Here is a 14,864-nt window from a genome sequence, read left to right on the forward strand (position 1 = left end):
GTCTGCAGCATTGAAGGTCCCCAAAAACACAGTGGCCTGCATCATTCTTAAATAGAAGAAGTTTGGAACCACCAAGACTCTTCCTAGAGCTGGCCGCCCAGCCAAACTGAGCAATCGGGGGAGAAGGGTCTTGGTCAGGGAGGTGACCAACTACACGAAAGTCACTCTGACAGAGCTCCAGAGTTCCTCTGTGGAGATGGGAGAACCTTACAGAAGGACAACCATTTCTGCAGCACTCCACCAATAAGGTCTTTATGGTAGAGTGACTAGATGGAGGCCACTCCTCAGTAAAAGCCACGACAGCCTGCTTGGAGTTTGCCAAATGGCACCTAAAAACTCTCAGACCAATAAAAACAAGATTCTTTGGCCTGATGAAAACAAAATGTAACACTTTGGCCTGAATGCCAAGCGTCACGTCTGGAGGAAACCTGGCACCATCCCTACGGTGAAGCATGGTGGTGGCAGCATCATGCTGTGGGGAAGTTTTTCAGCGGCAGGGACTGTGAGACTAGTCAGGATCGAGGGAAAGATGAACGGAGCAAAGTACAGATGAAAACCTTCATGAAAACCTGCTCCAGAGTGCTTTGGACCTCAGACTGGGGCAAAGGTTCACCTTCCAACAGGACAACGACCCTAAGCACACAGCCAAGACAACGCAGCAGTGGCTTCGGGACAAGTCTCTGAATGTCCTTCAGTGGCCCAGCCAGAGCCCAGACTTGAACCCAATCGAACATCTCTGGAGAGACCTGAAAATAGCTGTGCCGCGCCGCTCAACATCCAACCTGATAGAACTTGAGAGGATCTGCAGAGAAGAATGAGAGAAACTCTCCAAATACAGGTGCGCCAAGCTTGTAGCGTCGTACCCAAGAAGACTCGAGGCTGTAATCGCTGCCAAAGGTGCTTCAACAAAGTACTGAGTAAAGGATCTGAATACTTATGTAAATGTGATATTTTCGTTTTATATTTTTAATACATTTGCAAATATTTCTTAAAACCTGTTTTTGCTTTGTCATTATGGGGTATTGTGTGTAGATTGAAAAAGTCAAGGGGTCTGAATACTTTCCGAATGCACTGTATATCCTCTCTCACTTTCCACTATAGCCTATACCCTATTAAAAAAAGACGCATATTCAGATAGTTCCTTACTTGGTAATGATTATATACAGCTGTGTTTCTATAACTTCTGACTTTTCTTTTATAGAAAAAAAAGTATAAACCTCAATGTACAGTAGTCTTTTATTTTCTCATTTGAGCAGTTTACATATTGTCTGGTCACTGGGGTGAGGTGAATAGCATTGAACAATGCTAAGAAGGGAGGAGTTTGTCTTCATAAAAGAAGAAGAACGATCATTATGTATTCTTTTGGCAATACTGTTAACATGTATGACTGTGGGTTTTCTTATAATTATGTATTCAGGATTATTTTCTGGGATTTTCCAGAGGTATCCAGTTTGTTGTGTTCTGATCTTGAACATATATGTACATAAAACTATTACTTACTGAAATGACTGATGTTTGGTTTTACTTTAATTATCTTTGGATGTATGTATATTTCTATATATACACTACCGGTCGAAAGTTTTAGAACATCTACTCATTCAAGGGTTTTTCTTTATTTTACTATTTTCTACATTGTAGAATAATAGTGAAGACATCAACACTGTGAAATAACACACATGGAATCATGTAGTAACCAAAAAAGTGATAAAACAAATCAAAATATGTTTTAGATTCTTCAAAGTAACCACCTTTTGCTTTGATGACAGCTTTGCACACTCTTGGCATTCTCTCAACTAACTTCATGAGGAATGCTTTTCCACCAGTCTTTAAGGAGTTCCCACATATGCTGAGCACTTGTTGGCTGCTTTTCCTTCACAATGCGGTCCAACTCATCCCAAATCATCTCAATTGGGTTGAGGTCGGGTGATTGTGTACGCCAGGTCATCTGATGCAGCACTCCATCACTCCTTGGTCAGAGAGCCCTTACACAGCCTGGAAGTGTGTTTTGGGTCATTGTCCTGTTGAAAAACAAATGATAGTCCCACTAAGCGCAAACCAGATAGGATAGTCTATCGCTGCAGAATGCTGTGGTAGCCATGCTGATTAAGTGTGCCTTGAATTCTAAATAAATCACACTGTCACCAGTAAAGCACCCCCACACATCACACCTCCTCCATGCTTCACAGTGGGAACCACACATGCGGAGATCATTCGTTCACTTACTGTGTCTCACAAAGACACGGTGGTTGGAACCAAAAATCTCAAATTTGGACTTATCAGACCAAAGGACAGATTTCCACCGGTCAAATGTCCATTGCTCGTGTTTCTTGGCCCAAGCAAATCTCTTATTTGTGTACTTTAGCAGTGGTTTCTTTGCAGCAATTCGACCATGAAGGCCTGATTCACGCAGTCTCCTCTGAACAGTTGATGTTGAGATGTGTCTGTTACTTGACCTCTGTGAAGCATTTATTTTGGCTACAATCTGAGGTGCAGTTAACTCTAATGAACTTATCCTATGCAGCAGAGGTAACTCTGGGTTTTCCTTTCCTGTGGTGGTCCTCATGAGAGCCAGTTTCATCATAGCGCTTGATGGTTTTTGTGACTGCACTTGAAGAAACTTTCAAAGTTCTTGAAATTTTCTGGATTGACTGACCTTCATGTCTTAAAGTAATAATGGACTGTGGTTTCTCTTTGCTTATTTGAGCTGTTCTTTCCATAATATGGAGTTGGTCTTTTGCCAAATAGGGCTGTATTCTATATACCACCCCAACCTTGTCACAACACAACCGATTGGCTCAAATGCATTAAGGAAAGAAATTCCACAAATTAACATTTAACAAGGCACACCTGTTAATTGAAACGCATTCCAGGTGACTACCTCATGAAGCTGGTTGAGAGAATGCCAAGCATGCAAACCTGTCATCAAGGCAAAGGGTGGCTACTTTGAAGAATATCAAATATATTTTGATTTGTTTAACACTTTTTTGGTTACTAGATGATTCCATATGTGTTATTTCATAGTGTTGATGTCTTCACTATTATTCTACAATGTAGAAAATAGTAAAAATAAGGAATAACCCTTGAATGAGTAGGTGTGTCCAAACTTTTGACTGGTACTGTATATATATCCAACTGCAATTATAAACTGACATACAGCTTATCATTCACAAGAAACTGGGATGTAAACACAATGCATAGGAGAGTAATATTATGATACTAACAGTGATGTGAAATATAGGGAACGGTGTTAAGAGACAAGCAGTTTGTCCCCAGACCCAACACACACAGCACTGTCATGTCAAATGTGTAAATAATCTAAGGAATGTGCGTGTAGTCTACATTTCATACTAACTAAGCACTATTATTTATTTGCTCTCGACTGTCATATCAAAGTTAATTGTTTTTCAAACACCATGGCTGCGTTTACACAGGCAGCCCAATTCTGATATTTATTTTCAGTAATTGGTATTTTGACCAATCAGATATGGAAAAGATCTGATGTGATTGGTCAAATGACCAGTCAAAAGACCAATTACTGGAAAAGAGATCAGAATTGGGCTGTCTGTGTAAACGCAGCCCATGTGACATCAAGCGGCTTCCCTTGAGCCAAGGTGGAACTCAGAAGTTGCTAGGATTTACATATAGTTTCAAACGTGAATTGAATGATAATTTAATACATAATGGTTAAAATGTCATACATCACTGAAGAGCAATAAACAATTCATTAATTCTGCATAACAAAGCATGTTTCCCATTTGAAATGTAAGGTATAATGATTTTTACTTCATTTGATATCAAATAAATATCCTATATCATAAATTACTGTATACAACTTTCATGTCAAAAGAGGAAACAACCTAGTATTCCAAATGTCTATACAAGGTGGCATAACTTTGAATGAAATGTAAGACTTTGAAATTGAATATAAAAGGTTAATAGGTGAGAAACCAGTCTCTATGATGTGTTCAGTGATAAAAAACAATGAGGCCACTCAATTATTTAACTAGTAACTTATCCACTTAACCAAAGAGCACAATGTAATCAGTCAAATATGCCATTAATATCAGTAACAGGAAAAAGTTAAATATTAAAAAAAATCATTTTGGGAGTGTGAGTAAATTCAAAACAATTAAAATGTCAAAGAGTATCTTTCAGTTCTCTGTTGTAGCAGCGATTAAACTGATGATGCTTGTGCATACCCTAACAAACACATGCATCTCCTGAAAGTCCATTCAAACGTGAGATAAAATAAAATACATGGTTTAACGCTGACAATGGAGTAATAGGAAAACAAAACAATAAGGACTGTAGAAAAGAAGAAAACAAATCCCATGTTCACTTCCCATTAAATTATATCTAATATCCTACCATGTTAAAGGAATGACAATAATCAAGAAACATATGAAGGTGAGTAAAATTACAAAGATAAAGTGGAAAACCCTCACAAAAGCACATTGGATGTAAGACAGGTTTTAGGTGAAGAATCAGGATGCTCAACCCTCAAAGGAACAAAGAAATGTAGCCTACGCGCTCAGGCAGGTGCCACGACACTCTTTTCCACATTCTTATTGGCCACTCTACTACATGGGACATCAGAACACTTGAAATTTGCTAGACCTGAAAAGATATTTAATATCTCTCTCAAAACCTTTCCTTCAACTGTGCGTTAGAATATCCAATTATCATTTGCGTTTATTCAAAAGTACATTCGTGTTTCAAACAAAAGGACAGACAGTACAAACAAAAGAAGAGGCAAGCTGCATAATAGCTACTGTGCCTAATAGAAAGTGCTAGAGCATTAATACATCAAAAGTTTTGGTAAGGACACAAATGGAGTAATTTACTGGCACATCACAATCATGCGTCATAGGTGAACAAAGCCCAACCATCACATACATTTAACTCCTCCATCTCTGTCACATGGCTACAGAGATGAAGTTGCAGTGCTACCAACATGTGGGAACGGTGTGTGTCAGTTGGGGGTGGGTATCGTTGTAAGCGGTTCCTATGAAGACACTAGAAGACAGAGAAGAGAGAGCCAAGAGCCAATCCAGTCGCAGCTCCAGCAAGCATGCTGAGAGCCACGTCTCCTCCATCGTCACGTTGACGCTCGTGAACAATAACCTGATTCATCCCTTGGGGATTCCTCATAGGATATGCTCCTACAAATCATGGTGGGAAACATTAACTGCAGTTAGAATGGTGGAAAAAAGCTATATTGCAAAATAGTAACTGAAAGATTACATCCATTAAAAGAACAAAGGAACATTTAATTAAATGTGATTATCAACGTAACTTTGACATTCCTTCGGGAGCATGCAAACGAAAAAAAAGTGTGAATTCACCCTGTGCGTACCTTGGTATTGATAGGGGTATGCAACAGCATAGGGCTGCCCATCGGCTGAGTAAATTATCTGTGTGCCATGGACAGGAGGAGCTGGGGCATACCCTCCATAAGCGTCTGGAACATAAACCTGTTGGAAAGGCAGAAATCACTTGTGTCACTATTGGGGAGACTACCACTACTGCCCTGGTATCTAGAGAACTGATGCAAGCCATATACATTTATCCAAAACCACAATATATAGCATAAACACCATGTTACAGTGCCTTCAGAAAGTTCACACCCCTTTACTTTTTTCCATATTTGGTTGTGTTACAGCTTGAAGGTAAAATTGATTACATGTAGATTTGTTGTCACGGGCCAACACACAATACCCCATAATGTCAAAGTGGAATTATGTTTTATTTTTTATAAATGAAAAACATGTGAAAAGCTGAAACGTCTCAAGACAATAAGTATTCAACCCCTTTGTTATGGCAATTTGCTTAACAAGTCACATAATAAGTTGCATGGACTCACTGTGTGCAATAGTGTTTAACATGATTTTTGAATGACTACCTCATCTCTGTACCCAACACATACAGATAATTGTAAGGTCCTTCAGTTGAGCAGTGAATTTCAAACACAGATTCAACCACAAAGACCAGGGACGTTCTCCAATGTCTCAAAGAAGGGCACCTATTGGTAGATGGGCTTTAAAAAAAAAAATACAAGTACATTTTCTTTTTTTAAAGGCAGACATTGAATAACCCTTTGATAGTGAAGTTATTAATTACACTTTGGATGTTGTCTCAATACACCCAGTCACTACAAAGATACAGGCGTCCTTCCTAACTTAGTTGCCGGAGAGGAAGAACGCGCTCAGGATTTCACCATGAGGCCAATGGTGATTTTAAAAAACAGTTATAGTTTAATGGCTGTGATTGGAGAAAACTGAAGATGGATCAACAACATTATAGTTACTCCACAATACTAACCTAACTGACAAGAGTGAAAAGAAGGAAGCCTGCACAGAATAAAAAATACTCAAAAACATGCATCATGTTTGCAACAAGGCACTAACTAAAGTAATACTGCAAAAAAAAAATGTGGCAAAGCAATGAACTATTAGTTCTGAATACAAAGTGTTATGTTTTGGGCAAATCCAATACAACACTGAGTATCGCTCTATATTTTCAAGCATAGTGTTGACTGCATCATGTTATGGGTATGCATGTAATTGTTAAGGACTGGAGTGTTTTTTTTATTTTTATTAAAAAAAAGAAATAGAGCTAAACACAAGCAAAATCCTGGAAAAAAATCTGGTTCAGTCTGCCTTCTACCAGACACTGGGAGATGAATTCACCTTTCAGCAAGACAATACCCTAAAACACACGGCCAAATCTTCACCGGACTTGCTTACAAAGAAGGCAGTCAATGTTCCTGAGTGGCCGAGTTACAGTTTGACTTAAATCTACTAGAAAATCTATGGCAAGACCTGAAATTGGTTGTCTAGCAACCAATTTGGTAGAGCTTGAATAATTTTTAAAGAATAAATGGGCAAATGTTGCACAATCCAGGTGTGGAAACCTCAGACTTACCCAGAAAGACTCATGGCTATAATCGCTGCCAAAGGTGCTTCTACAAAGTATTGACTTGGGTGTGAATACTTATGAGATATTTCTGTATTTTATTTTCAATAAATATGCAAAAATGTCTAAAAACCAACTGTTCACTGTCATTAAGGGGTATTGCGTGTAGATTGAATTCAGGCTGTAACACAACAAAATATGGAGTAAGTAAAGCGGTATTAATACTTTCTGAAGGCACTAGACTGCTCAAAGCATATTTACAAACGTAAAGTCTAGGCAGCAGGCTCACATACGTACCGGAGGTGGAGGACCATATTCAGAATATGGAGGAGGGGCAGAAGCAACAATTTGCTGCGCAAAGCCAATCTGAGGAGGTGCGACCACCTAAAAATATAGAGATATACACATACACACAGTACCAGTCAAATGTTTACACACACCTACTCAAAAATAAATATCAGAATTGGGCTGGCCGTGTAAACGCAGCCATGGTGTTTGAAAAACAATTAACTTTGATATGACAGTCGAGAGCAAATAAATAATAGTGCTTAGTATGAAATGTAGACTACTTTACACACACATTCTATAGATTATTTACACATTTGGCATGACAGTGCTGTGTGTGTTGGGTCTGGGGACAAACCGCTTGTCTCTTAACACCATTCCCTATATTTCACATCACTGTTAGTATCACAATATTACTCTCCTATGCATTGTGTTCACATCCCAGTTTCTTGTGAATAATAAGCTATATGTTAGTTTATAATTGCAGTTGGATAGATATACAGTACCAGTCAAAAGTTTGAACACACCAACTCATTCAAGGGTTTTTCTTTATTTTTTACATTGTAGAATAATAGTGAAAACATCAAAACTATGAAATAACACACATGGAATCATGTAGTTTTTGCTTGTTCTTATCTGTAATTAAATATATTATTAAACTGCATTGTTGGTTAGGGGCTTGTAAGTAAGCATTTCACTGTAAGGTCTACACCTGTTGTAGTCGGCGCATGTGACTAATAAAATTTGATTTGATTTAGTAACCAAAAAAAGTATTAAATCAAAATACGTTTTATATTTGAGATTCTTCAAAGAGCTTTGCACTCTTGACATTCTCTCAACCAGCTTCACCTGGAATGCTTATCCAACAGTCTTTAAGGAGTTCCCACATATGCTGAGCACTCTTCTTATTTGTGTACTTTAGTAGTGGTTTCTTTGCAGCAATTCGACCATGAAGGCCTGATTCACGCAGTCTCCTATGAACAGTTGATGTTGAGATGTGTCTGTTACTTGACCTCTGTGAAGCATTTATTTGGGCTTCAATCTGAGGTGCAGTTAACTAATGAAATTATGCTCTGCAGCAGAGGTAACTATGGATCTTCCTTTCCTGTGGCGGTCCTCGTGAGAGCCAGTTTCATCATCTCCCGGGTGGCGCAGTGGTCTAGGGCACTGCATCGCAGTGCTAGCTGCGCCACCAGAGTCTCTGGGTTCGCGCCCAGGCTGGGCTGGGTTCGCGCCCAGGCTCTGTCGCAGCCGGCCGCAACCGGGAGATCCGTGGGGCGACGCACAATTGGCATAGCGTCGTCTGGGTTAGGGAGGGTTTGGCCGGTAGGGAGGGTTTGGCCGGTAGGGATATCCTTGTCTCAGTATGTAAAAATGTAATAAAATGTATGCACTCTACTGTAAGTCGCTCTGGATAAGAGCGTCTGCTCTTGGCCGGTAGGGATATCCTTGTCTCAGTATGTAAAAATGTAATAAAATGTATGCGCTCTACTGTAAGTCGCTCTGGATAAGAGCGTCTGCTAAATGACTAAAATGTAAATGTAAATTTTCATAGCGCGTTGAAATTGGTTTGTTGCGACTGCACTTGAGAAACTTCAAGTTCTTAAAATGTTCCTGATTGACTGACTTTCATGGTGTTACAAGTAATGATGGACTGTCGATTCTCTTTGCTTATTTGAGCTGTTCTTGCCATAATATGGAATTGGTCTTTTACCAAATAGGGCAATCTTCTGTATACCACCCCTACCCTGTCACAACAACTGATTGGCTCAAGCGCATTAAGGAAAGAAATTCCACAAATTAACTTTTAACAAGGCACACCTGTTAATTGAAACACATTCCAGGTGACAACCTCATGAAGCTGGTTGAGAAAATGCCAAGAGTTTGAAAACCTGTCAAGGCAAAGGGTGGCTACTTTGAAGATGATCAAATATAAAATATATTTTGATTGGTTTTAAACTTCTTAGGCTGCAATCCCAGTAACGGGATCGATATGACAACAGCCAGTGAAAGTGCAGGGGCCAAATTCAAAAAACACAAATCTCATAATTAAAATTCCTCAGACATACATGTGTCTTATACCATTTTAAAGGTAATCATGTTGTTAATCCCACCAAAGCGTCCAATTTCAAATATGCTTTTCAGCGAAAGCACCACAAACGATTATGTTAGGTCACACCAAACCACAATAAGCACAGCCATTTTTCCAGCCAAAGATAGGAGTAAAAAAAAAAAGCATAAATAGAGATAAAAAATTAATCACTAACCTTTGATGATCTTCATCAGATGACACTCATAGGACTTCATGTTACACAATACATGTATGTTCTGTTTGATAAAGTTCATATTTATATTAAAAAAATCGGAGTTTACATTGGCGCATTACATTCACTAGTTCCAAAAACATCCAGTAATTTTGCATAACCACAACATTTCAATAGAAATACTCATCATAAATGTAGATGATAATACAAGTTATACACATGGAATTATAGATATACCTCTCCTTAATGCAACCTCTGTGTCAGATTTCAAAAAAACTTTACGGAAAAAGCAAACCATGCAATAATCTGAGACGGCGCTCAGAACAATAGTCAAATTAGCCGCCATGTTGGAGTCAACAGAAATCAGAACTTACATGATAAATGTTTCCTTACCTTTGATGATCTTCATCAGAATGCACTCCCAGGAATCCCAGGTCCATAATAAATGCTTGATTTGTTCGATAATGTCTGTTATTTATGTCCAATTAGATACTTTTGTTAGCGCGTTTGGTAAACAATTCCAAAGTCACGAAGCGCGTTCCCTAAAAGCTGACGAAATGTCCAAAAGTTCAGTAACAGTCAGTAGAAACATGTCAAACGATGTATTGAAACAATCTTTAGAATGTTGTTAACATAAATCTTGAATAACGTTCCAACCGGAGAATTACATTGACTTCTGATGAGCGATGGAACAGAGCTCCCTCTTATGTGAACGCGCATGGTGAAAGCATGGTCAGGTCATGGCAGACTTGACTAATTCCTCTTCCTTCTACAGACTGTTGACATCTAGTGGAAGCCGTAGGAAGTGAAAACTCATTCATATCTCGCTGTGATTTCAATGGGATCTTGGTTGAAAATCGACCAGCCTAATAATTTCCACTTCCTGTTTGGATTTTTTCTCAGGTTTTTGCCTGCCATATGAGTTCTGTTATACTCACAGACATAATTCAAACAGTTTTAGAAACTTCCGAGTGTTTTCTATCCAATACTAATATGCATATATTAGCAACTATGACTGAGGAGTAGGCCGTTTACTCTGGGCACCTTTCATCCAAGCTACTCAATACTGCCCCTGCAGCCACAAGAAGTTAACACTTTTTTGGTTACTACATTATTCCATGTGTTACTTCATAGTTTTGATGTCTTCGCTACTATTCTACAACGTAGAAAATAGTAAAAATAAAGAAAAACCCTGGAATGAGTAGGTCTGTCCAAACTTTTGACTGATACTCTATATTAAGACCTGAGCTATAATACTGTCCATAAGTAGACTAGGATATGCAGGCAGAGGGTCTTTGCAGACCAGCAGAAACTCACAGAGCTGATTCTGGCATCCTGGAGAGCCATGGTCCATGCCCTGAAACAACAATGGGAAAACAAGAATAAACTTGAGTTTTCAGCAGGCTAACCCATATACACACAACTAATCACAGTCATATTGATTACAATGGGAGAGATGTCTTACAGTGCATCATCTGCACTGTCTCCACAAATGCTGATAACCCGTCCATCTCTGCAGACTATCTGGAGTAGGGCATCTCGACTTCTGCCCTCTGGAGGGTTTAGATCTGTGGACAGTGAAAAGGTGGATGTAACTGTTGGTTGATGGGTTGGTGTGGATACATTTTTGTCATTAAGTAGACGCTCTTATGCAGGGTGACTTACATTAGAGCATTCATCTTAAGTTTGCTGGGGGGGGGGGGGGTCCTATTGCGAGTTGAGAGGATTGGATAGAAAAGTATAGCAGATGTAGGTAGTCAGTACCGTTGACATGCAGTTGCACTGCGAATGTTAATGCAGTCCACTCTCATGTGGATCTCATCCTCCATATCTCGCCGGTGCTGGTCATCATAGAAAACCAGCCGCCCATCAGACCACAGATCAAACCAGTTCCTCTTCCACCGCCGCAGAATAGTGCCTGTATCATTTCATTATATTTAAATACTCTTAGCACTTGTGCAAACACAGGTCTAAGCCCCAAAGAGCAATGAGCCCATGGTGGTATGGAAAAACTACATGACGAAATTCTGTGAAGTGTCAGGAAGAAAACTATAGAAAACATTTCTGCAACGAAAACTAGCAGTTCTATTGAACATGTTCAGAAAACAGGGAGGAACCTACATGAATATGTCCAATAGAAACGCCAGTTTTCGTTACAAAACGTTTGGAGTAATGATTACACTCCAGGTTTGTGACAGACTTGTGTACTGCACTAGTGACAGTGTACAGCTAACGTTAGCTACAGCTCCACTCACTCTGCCGATGGAGGAAGCCACTTTTCACAATCGACATCGTTAGGTTACTCTGAAAATAAGCAATTATAAACATTTGGAAACACCAACAAAAAATGCTTACTGGATATAGCGAAATCTATTTAGCTATCTAACGTTACAAGGTCATTTTCATATCTAATAGCTAGTTTAGCTAAACCATCGTAACACTCACTGCCTACACTAGTGCCTGGTATGCTAACTAACGTTAGCTGACCGAATCTATTTACGTTGGCATTTGACCCTTTGGTAAACTATGCTTTGAAGCTTATTCGGACCATATTACTGTCGATTATAATATGACTAGCTACACATGCCATATCTGTAATTAAATTACCTCTTGTGGAACGTCCTTTTCAAAGCCCTGAGAGGACAAAAGTTAACTGTCTTGTTTTGAATGACATCATCAATATCAGCTGACTGGTCCTTAATTAGAATGCTGGGAATTGAAGCCACGATAAACAATCATATTATTCGTTCCCTGTAATGTTACAATAATAAGTCGTGATTGTCTTTACTTTTAAAATATAAAGGAGCCAAACCCTAAAGTTATCCAATCATAAGGATATGATCAAATCTGTATCTTTTGAGCCAAAGAAAATCTAGGATGTCATGAATTATGAATGTCTGTAGCTAATGTTCAGCTAATGAATGCTGTGTTCATAACCAAGTGGGGAAGGTGGTATTTAACACATGACAGGGAAAAATCCACTTAAAAGGCCCTCCAACTCTTAATTACTAGTGGGGAAATAATCAATAGGTGACGTTGCGTGCTTGTTCGAAATGGGAAACTGAGAAGTCAGACATCCGACATGATTGTGTTCAAGTGTTTTTGAAGTTGAAACAATTCTTATATCAGTAAGATTTTAGTTTGATAAGTTAGCCAACATTGCTAATAATATAGTTAGCTAGTGTTAGTAAAACGTTTACTGTTGACAGGAGAACAAGAGGAGACAATAGGACGAGGTGGATAATTTTATAATAAGGCCGTTTAATCACATGTAAAGATATCTTAGTAAAATCTTGCAGCAAGGCTCTTTCTGTCTGANAATAAACAAAAGGAATACTCGATTAAAAGGTGCCCATGTAACTATACTCCGCCCTCCTCGGCCCATACCTGTCTTGAAAACACGACCCTCTGCACCATCGACAACAGCCACCCTCGAAGCATGTTATGTTATAAAACGTTAACTGAACAGGAGACCATGGCAGACATAAACGAAGTGAACTTATAATAGAGGCGTTAATCAATGTAAAGATATCAGGCCAAAAACTGCACGGGCCCTTCCGTCATGATCCTTATGAAACGTCGGAGGAAGAACCGGTCCACACAGACATACAGATTATAGACACTACAAAGGTAGTGGCCTTGTCGTCTGGCCTTCCTCTTGGCAATTCTTGGTCGGAGGGGTCCTGTCGGCACAAGATGGTCACTTCCCTTTGCTCTTAATGGTCTTTTGCTGAGTCACACCCTGGAAAGAAGGTGTAAGCTCTACATGAGTTCAGGCCTCTCCCGAGTGTTTGCGATGTTAGTACATAAGAATCGGCAAATGTGCCTAACGACAATAGACGAAGGTGGGTTCCTTTGTACAAGAACCTATGGAATTGTAACAGTCTCCAGATCATTTAAATTTCTACAATCCACCTCTCACGTCTCTAGACTGAGATAACAATAAAATTGTCAGAAGACAAATTTGATTCCCACTCTCACGTCTCACAAAAGTACGGTTCACCATAAAAAATATATTGTCTCAAATAGCTAGCATCCAAGCTTCCCCATCATCAAGCAATGGGAACATTTGGGCCCTTTCCTGATTAGGGTCTATGGCGGCAGTGATAACACGACTAGCAAGCGTGCGCGCACATGGAATGCAACAGCATCCACAAAGTACAAGAATGGCCTGCAAACACGGAAATAGATACTAGGATGGAGGAAACCAGCGTCTTATATTTCCCAAAAGCATCCATCCATGAGTCCCACATAGACGTGTCCACTCCAGAATGCTGTTTCATCTTACCATTAAGGGTACGGAGTCCCTCCAATACCTCAGTCAGACTCCCATCCGTAGCTGTATTATTGGGAATGAAAGTACAACACTGTTCACCAAACATGGTACAGACCCCCCCGTTCTGCCAATAACATATCCACCGCGATTCTATTTTGAAATGCCATCAAGGATGTAGCTGCCAATTGTCCATGGACCGCCTCAAAGCCTTGTTGATTCCAATTACCCAGTTTCTGGATATTAAAATGAATGTAGTTAATTCTGCCCACATTTTTATTAACCGTACACCACCAACAGACAGAAGATTCAAACCCAGCTGTCACTTAGTCCACCAGTTTATATTCATCTGGCACCCCCTAGGGACACCAATAGCATCAATGTAAGTTGAGTCGTAAATGAGCAAGGACCAAAAAGGAGTCCACTCCAATAACTACACCTGGAGTGGCCAACCACAGATTAGTAACCCAAAAAACGAGAATATGTTAAACCCTCAGGTCCATCCCTCTATACAACCTGTACCAGGTGGGCTCGTCGCCACCCGGGAACTTCAAACCTTCACAACAGGGAGGACAAACATCACTTTTTATTCATTCAACAACATCAACTGCAGCAAACCAAGGGTCCTCCTCTATCAGCCCACTCTCCTGCGGAAGCTTGTTTTCGTATCAGCCTCTCCAACTGGAGCATCAAGCAACGGCATCATACCAGAGGCCCCTTWCACATCTGTAACAAACTTCTTCAAACAAGGTATGATACAGGCAATACAGAAATGAAAAACAACAACTATTGTCAGAAATCCAGTAATCATCATTGCAGTGTACTTACCAAAACAACCACCCAGCCAGGGGAACAGTCCACTCTCCTCCACACCTGCAAGACCCTTCATCTCCACTGATAACCTTGCCAACCCACTCAGAGCTTTTGAAATGCTCCCATCCGGACTAGTATTGTTAGGAACAAACGTGCAACACTGTTCTCCAATCATTTTACATACACCTCCCTGGTTGGCCAGACTTATGTCTAGTGTTAGTCTATTGTGTCTACTGGTTTGAGAGGTAGCATCCAATTGTTCAGCCATCCCTGTAAGTCCTTTGTGGGTGTGTTTAACAAATCATCATTAATTA

General features: G+C 39.8%; 1 protein-coding gene and 1 long non-coding RNA gene across 2 annotated transcripts; both read right to left on the reverse strand.

Moving 5' to 3' along the window:
• Positions 1-4,503: 4,503 nt before the first annotated feature.
• On the reverse strand, positions 4,504-12,161 carry plekhb2 (pleckstrin homology domain containing, family B (evectins) member 2). Its single transcript, XM_070446136.1, has 8 exons — positions 12,072-12,161; positions 11,720-11,768; positions 11,231-11,382; positions 10,930-11,033; positions 10,782-10,821; positions 7,213-7,299; positions 5,357-5,474; positions 4,504-5,162 (listed from the first exon to the last, which is right to left on the reverse strand). The coding sequence occupies exons 2-8, from the start codon at positions 11,754-11,756 to the stop codon at positions 5,017-5,019; spliced, it is 684 nt and encodes a 227-aa protein (XP_070302237.1). The 5' UTR covers positions 11,757-11,768; positions 12,072-12,161; the 3' UTR covers positions 4,504-5,016.
• A 1,926-nt stretch (positions 12,162-14,087) lies between these two features.
• Positions 14,088-14,858, reverse strand: LOC139028521 (uncharacterized). Its single transcript, XR_011480766.1, has 2 exons — positions 14,446-14,858; positions 14,088-14,412 (listed from the first exon to the last, which is right to left on the reverse strand). It is a non-coding gene; the product is annotated as an uncharacterized lncRNA (long non-coding RNA).
• Positions 14,859-14,864: the final 6 nt, after the last annotated feature.

The sequence above is a fragment of the Salvelinus sp. IW2-2015 genome, linkage group LG13 (assembly GCF_002910315.2).
Source record: "Salvelinus sp. IW2-2015 linkage group LG13, ASM291031v2, whole genome shotgun sequence".
Classification (NCBI taxonomy): domain Eukaryota; kingdom Metazoa; phylum Chordata; class Actinopteri; order Salmoniformes; family Salmonidae; genus Salvelinus; species Salvelinus sp. IW2-2015.